Below are 6,462 nucleotides of genomic sequence, written 5' to 3' on the forward strand. Positions count from 1 at the left end.
ATATATATATATATATATATATACACACAAGCAAAGCACTCAGTGAGTACAGTAAAAGTTTTGCTTGCCTAAGAAGTATGGATTCCAGTTGTTAAAATGGAGGGACCATGTGTTATTATTGTGCTTGAATTTTTTTTTTTTTTTGTATTGTGTGTGGGTTTTTTTCTTTTTTGGTCCCTTTGTTTTTTGTTTTTTCTGTTGAGTGTGTTTTTTTTTTAATGGGGAGTGGGTTTTATTTACTAAGCCAACTTCTGTTTTTCACCTTTTTTTAAGATTAAGGTTTATCACTTGAATTACTTGACATATTATTTTTAACTCTGAAATATAGCAGCTTCTGAAGATAAATGTATTTTACTATTAGATTTAGCTGAGATCCCAAATCATTCTTAAAAAGGAGATTTATATTAAAGATAGTGTGTAACCCTATTTTTATTAAATAAATTGCTGACCTTTTAAGCTAAATTATTTTCTTAAATAAGATGAGGAAGATAAGGGGGAACAAGTTATTATTTTGTCAAGTGAATTATAAATTATCTAAACCATTTACTTTTTTTTTTTTAAAAAAAAAGGAATCCTTTTCATACCTCTAAAGTGTTTGCTGTAGAAAAAAGGGGGTTTCCTTCTGTTTTTAGGTAAATTCAAATTATTTGGTTTGAACAAGCAGAAAGTTTCCATTTATTTATCATATTCAGTATATTTTTTCAAATCTCTGCTGTGAGATTCTCTGCAGCTGATGCTGCTACAGAGTGAAAGGAACAGAACAATCATTCAGAAAAAGGTGCATGGATTTGCTTTCATCCTTCCATTGAGGACTTTTACTCTCTTATAAAAATTATGTTAATGAAGAGCTCCCCTTATTGCATTCCCCGCTACCACTTACTCCCCAATCCTGAGGATGTAGGAAAATGCTTGCTTTTTACAATAGTGTCATTAGCAATGAATGCACTTAGGTGATGCCTCACGGAAACCGAGTCAATTTTAAAATGCTCTCTTTTTTCTCGCCCTCTCCACTCCCTGTACACCTACCCGCCCCCCCTTCCCTCTTGTTTTCCTAGACACAGTGCCAACATAAATCTGCATCGTAAACTGTTGACCAAAGAACTCGATGACATGGGCCTGGACTCATCACAGCCCTCCCTTAGCAAGGACCTCCGGGATGAATTTTTGATGAAGATCTATGGTGCCCAGCACCCCCTGGGGCTCGACATCAGGGAAGACGCCTCCTCTCCCGCGGGGACTGAAGACTCCCACCTGAACGGGTATGGGAGGGGCATGGCGGAGGACTACATGGTCCTGGACCTTAGCACCACCTCCAGCCTCCAGTCCAGCAGCAGCATCCATTCCTCCAGAGAATCCGACGCCGGCAGCGATGAGGGGATTCTCCTGGACGACATTGACGGGGCGAGTGACAGCGGGGAGTCGGCGCACAAGGCCGAGGCCCCCGCCCTCCCTGGTGGCCTCGGGGCTGACGTTTCAGGGTCTCTGATGTTCAACAGCTTGTCCGGGAGCACTGGTGGGATCATGTGTAACATTTGCCACAAGATGTACAGCAACAAGGGGACGCTGAGGGTGCACTACAAAACCGTGCATTTGCGAGAGATGCACAAGTGCAAAGTCCCCGGTTGCAATATGATGTTTTCCTCTGTGCGAAGCCGGAATCGGCACAGTCAGAACCCTAATCTCCACAAAAACATTCCCTTCACTGCAGTAGATTAGTCTCAGAACGGACACTACAAATGCCAGCTCTCACCAGATGGCCTATGTATCTGAACTGCCATAGTCAGTGTGTGCTTGTGTACTTGGGGTGTGTGTGTGTGTGTGTGTGTGTACACACATGTATACCTGTGTCTACATACACACACACACACATTTTCTTTTATTTAGATATAAGAAGATGAACACTAGGTGCTTTTGAAATTTTTTGTCTTATTCCTTTATAGTTTTGAGAAAGAAGTCAGATCTTTAATTTGGAGATGAAACAAAGTACCCTTTAAATACACATGCGCACACACATAAAAGCGTGCAACTAGCCCAAACTTTGACAGAATAACAATTTTTGGTCCTCTCCAAAGAGACAATTTGTTGTACCTATGACTGTTGCCTGCCAAGAGATAAAGGGGGGAAAAAAACAAAAAGGAACTTCTTATAGTTGTCTTTTGTGAACTTTAAGGTTTTGAGAGAATCTTCAATTAAAGCATGGCAGATTCACCTGTAAATATTTAGCCTTGAGAGGCCAATGATGTAAAACAATTGTATTGATGGTTGTTTAACTCTTTTGTTTAATTTTTACAGTTACATCCAGCTGTTAGATATACAGGAAAAAAAATAGTTTGCTGGCTAGCTCTATTCATTTATGTTAGCATTAATGCACATTTTTTAAGGAAAAAAACATGGTCTTGTTTTTACTACCTGCTAGATATAGTGATAAAGAGGTGCTGGCATGCCTTACAGCACAGATCTGATTTTTTAAAATGTCCTGTACTAGTACATAAATCCAGTCATGCACTTTTTTTCATACACTACAAGGGGATGTGTAATATCCATGCTTCTTTTTTATCCTTAAACTATTGCCATACTTCAAGTAAGTGTCTTTTTTAAAAAATTCACTTGTATAAAAATGGTCTGGTCAGTATAGGGCACAAATGCCAAACAAAAGTATTAGTGTTAACACAAAACTGCCAACTTTGCACAAGTTTCCAGAAAAGAAAATACAATTAGTCACTCAACATAACCACAGGCCAATTTGTCGGCCACCAGAAAACCGCTTTAAAAAAAAAACACTTGGTGATGCTTTCAAGTGCCGAATGTTATTACAATCAACATTGTATCCTTCTTGCTTATATGTTAAGTTACATAAAAGGAAAACAAAGTGATGCGTGTGAAACAGCCAAGGCATTTATTCTTTAGAGGCAGGATAATATTTCAGGATACAAAAGCCCAAATTACTCACTACAGAGCAAAGCTGAATACAGTGAAAGAGCTGAATGCTCATGCGCAAGGACCTGACCCTTCTCCATTAAAAAGAAGGAGAAAGTCTGAACTGAGTTGATTTATTATGTGGCTGTGTAATTTGTCGCAAGTACTGCAGTAATACTATGATTCAGGCTGGTTTGGTAGACAAAATCAAAAGACATTTAACGGCAGCGGCGGCATACTTAGAAGCTTTGCAAATATGTGCTGAACTTGAACTAAGCAATACTTCTTTCTGAGAAGCCAGAAGAAGGGGGTTTAAAATAGGATCTCTCACTGTTTAGTGTTTTGCGTTTCCCCACACGATTTGTCAGAGAGAAATGAAAGCAAGCCTGAAACCAAGCAATCGAGAGTGAGAAAGAGCAGGGAGAGGATTCTCCAAACCTTTTTTGTTTTGTTTTGTTTTGTTTCCGATGTTTACACATGTTGCCTGAGCTGGTTAACCACATCGGCAGCCTCAGCTACCACAACATACTGACTAAATGATGATATTTACTCAAATTCAGTCTGCAGCCAAAACCATTAGGGTGTGCATTGCAGACTATTTTGTTGTCATTTTTTTTTTTTTAAGTGGAGGGGGAAAAAGATAAACAAGGCATATTTTGTCAAACAGGACACACTAATTTAAAGAGAATGTATTTCTTTTCTGCATTTAAGGGCCTCAAACATTTCTTTCATCAGTCTGAAAGTTAGAAATACTCCTTTTGTCTTAATTTTTAATGGCATTTCCATTTTTCATATGTTTTGTAATTATTTTTTTCTAGGTTCACATCAGCATTCACTTCCGTTAAATTTGCCAAAGGAAACTGTTAATATGTTTCTCTTGTTATTATTCCTGTAGGATTTATTGTACCTCAGTATTTATTGTTTCCAAAAATAAGCATCATTAGTTGAGGCTTCAGTATTTTTTTGTGTGAAAATTTCAGAAACAATGGAATCTTAAGATAAGCTAGATGTGTCTAGCAGCTTTATCTTTTCATCTCCTTCAGAGGATGCTGTGGGGTTCATTTAATTCTTCATTTGTTCTACAGTGAGGAGAGACCAAAAGTATTTGCAGTACAAAAGAAACTATATCAAACACTATGTTTTAATGACAAATGTTTACGGTAAAAAGCTGAGGAATTAGTGCTAACCGTTTTTGTTTTTCTTGTACCTTTGAATTCCCCAAAGTCTTAATTGCTTTATTTCAGTGTTGTTAAACTGAATAGACAGAGATGTTTTCCTTTGTTTTATACCATATAAGACTCTGTACAGTATGTTTGTGGAAGATTGAACTAGAATAATGAAAATTTGTTTGCAAACATTTTGGTCCTCTTAGCCTTCTCTGTGTTGCGCTATTGCCCCATTAACCAAATGATTTGATTCCAGAAGGGTGGAAAAAATGTTTTGTTGGTATCCCAGCAAAAGACTATAGAAACACGAGCTTTGCGAGTATACATAGGCCAAATGACACTTTTATGAAATATCACATTTTCAGCGATTTTTAACAATTACACTCTCGTTTGAGATATTAGAACTCAGCTTGTACAGAATCAGTGCTTAGTCTGTTTAATGTCAACTAAAAGGTCAAAGAGCCCTAATGAGTGAATTACATAGCTGTCAGCAGGTCACAACAAAGGAACCAGGCTTAGAACAAATGTTTGTTACTCGCCACAAACCAGGCTGATGTGGATAGCCAGTTAGAATAAGCCCAGAAGCAACAAGATTCTCAAGCAGAATTTACATTGCTCAGAAGCATGAATGTGTTCACCTGCCTTTTGTTGGAGAAATGACAGTGAGTCCTGGACAACCTGCCCTTTTTAAGTCTCTCCCCTCTTTGCTACTAGTTTTGTGCCTCAAGTGCCCACATGTTACGGTGGCCTTTTAAGTGGGTGTATAATATTTTCCAGTTTAAAGCCTAATCGCTTAAAAGGGACAGGGGGAGTGGACAGTAGTGGTCCATAAGATGTAGAATCATGAAAACGTACATTTCTTCTAGTCCCAGAGTGTTGCTTGTTCTTGGGTGTGTGCCTGAGTGCAGTGTTTTGACTTAACTCTAAATCTAGTTAAGATGGTGATCTCAAGGCTTATTTGCAAATGGGAAGGATGATGTGATCACCATTTTAACCACTGAGCACTTCCTCTTTGTCCATTCATACTCATTTCTTTTTTCATAGGAGTTTTCTGTTGTGACACAGGCTCTGTCCAGCTGCATCCATGCTAGGGTGGCTGAAAAAGGAATAGGATGCAGCATTTCATCCAAGCAACCTTTCTCCCCCACTTGATTCATTTTAACCAGCATTCTGTCACAGGTACAAAACTGGGCAGTATTATTAACATGCATGTTTGCTAGGTGGTATTGAAATGTTCTGTTTTGATCATTTTAAGCTATGTGTTTGTAAGGATCAGAAAGGCTTAGTCTCCTTTAAGGAGTGTCTGTGTGTTGTGGAGGGGGATGACCCGGAGCAAGAATAACGAGAGATAATAAATAATTTGGTGTTTAAAATGTGATAAAAAGCATGACATTCTTTGTTCTGCTATTAATTGTATAGAAATAAGTCAGTGCATTTCAGATCTTAGTCTAGGCTGATGCCTTTTAAAGCTGGCAAACATCTCTTTTGAAATTGTTTTTAGCACAATGGCACCACTGTCCTTGTAGTGTAATTTCTTTGGTCATGAATTCCCAGGCCCTTCCAGTATGAGGAGAAAGGCACATAACTGGTTAATAGCCTGTTAGTGTGTGTGCATATATATATTATATATATAATATACATATTATATATATATATATATTGCTATTTTTTAAAAAAGGCAAGCTTTGAATATATCAAGAAGGGGCTGTTGCAGAGGCATTCTCCTCATTTTACTCAGGGGAAACCATGCACTAGGTTCCCACCAAATAAAAAGTGACCTTTTGTTCCTTTTCCTCTGTACACTCCCCTCATGTGTGCCAAGCAAATGAGAACACAGGCCCTTGGGAATTAAAACAGAAAGAAGCCAGTAACCAGATTGAGATGGACATGCTGCTAACTGCCAGCCATTGACCTGAGCAGTCCTAACTTGCACGTGGTCTTTAGTGTTGGGCTAGATCAACTAAGTAAATAAATGTCAGCTGTCATAAGACACGCTACATCTACTGTCATACGAAACAAATCAGCCAGAAGATACTTCCTTTGATCTTATGGACACACTCCTTCTCTTGAGCTTTGCAAAAATTATGACAAATTTTGGGGTTTAAAAAAATCACTTACATTTCACCCAGACTTGGAATATTTAGAAGAGTTTGCTTCTCCTCCTCATTCTCTGTTTCTAATGGAAGGGGTTTAAAGAAGTATGGAGGGCAGTCAGAGACAGGTGCCACAGAGACTGGAGGGAATCACAGTTTTTTACAGTGGAGTGAGGGGTGTTAAGTAAAGGACTCGTACCTGTCCTGGTTTGAAGATAACTAGAAAAGAAAATAGTGAACAGACTGAAAGGAGGCAGTCAAGAGAAACGTCCAGTGCAACTCTGCCC

The 6,462-nt window shown here is 38.5% G+C and overlaps 1 protein-coding gene across 12 annotated transcripts in view; it reads left to right on the plus strand.

The window, feature by feature from the left end:
* BNC2 (basonuclin zinc finger protein 2) overlaps positions 1–4,273 on the plus strand; it is a 504,931-nt gene extending 500,658 nt beyond the window's left edge. For 11 of the 12 annotated variants that reach the window (XM_081499435.1, XM_081499457.1, XM_081499468.1 and 8 more), the window contains one exon: positions 1,056–4,273. In XM_081499435.1, the coding sequence (XP_081355561.1) occupies positions 1,056–1,716 (661 nt within the window). In that variant the 3' untranslated portion in view covers positions 1,717–4,273. The remainder of the gene's footprint in view (positions 1–1,055) is intronic. The other variant, XM_081499495.1, reaches the window with a different exon arrangement.
* The last annotated feature ends 2,189 nt before the right edge of the window (positions 4,274–6,462 follow it).

The sequence above is a fragment of the Giraffa tippelskirchi genome, chromosome 1 (assembly GCF_054371585.1).
Source record: "Giraffa tippelskirchi isolate mGirTip1 chromosome 1, T2T-mGirTip1v1.2.pri, whole genome shotgun sequence".
Taxonomy (NCBI): Eukaryota; Metazoa; Chordata; class Mammalia; order Artiodactyla; family Giraffidae; genus Giraffa; species Giraffa tippelskirchi.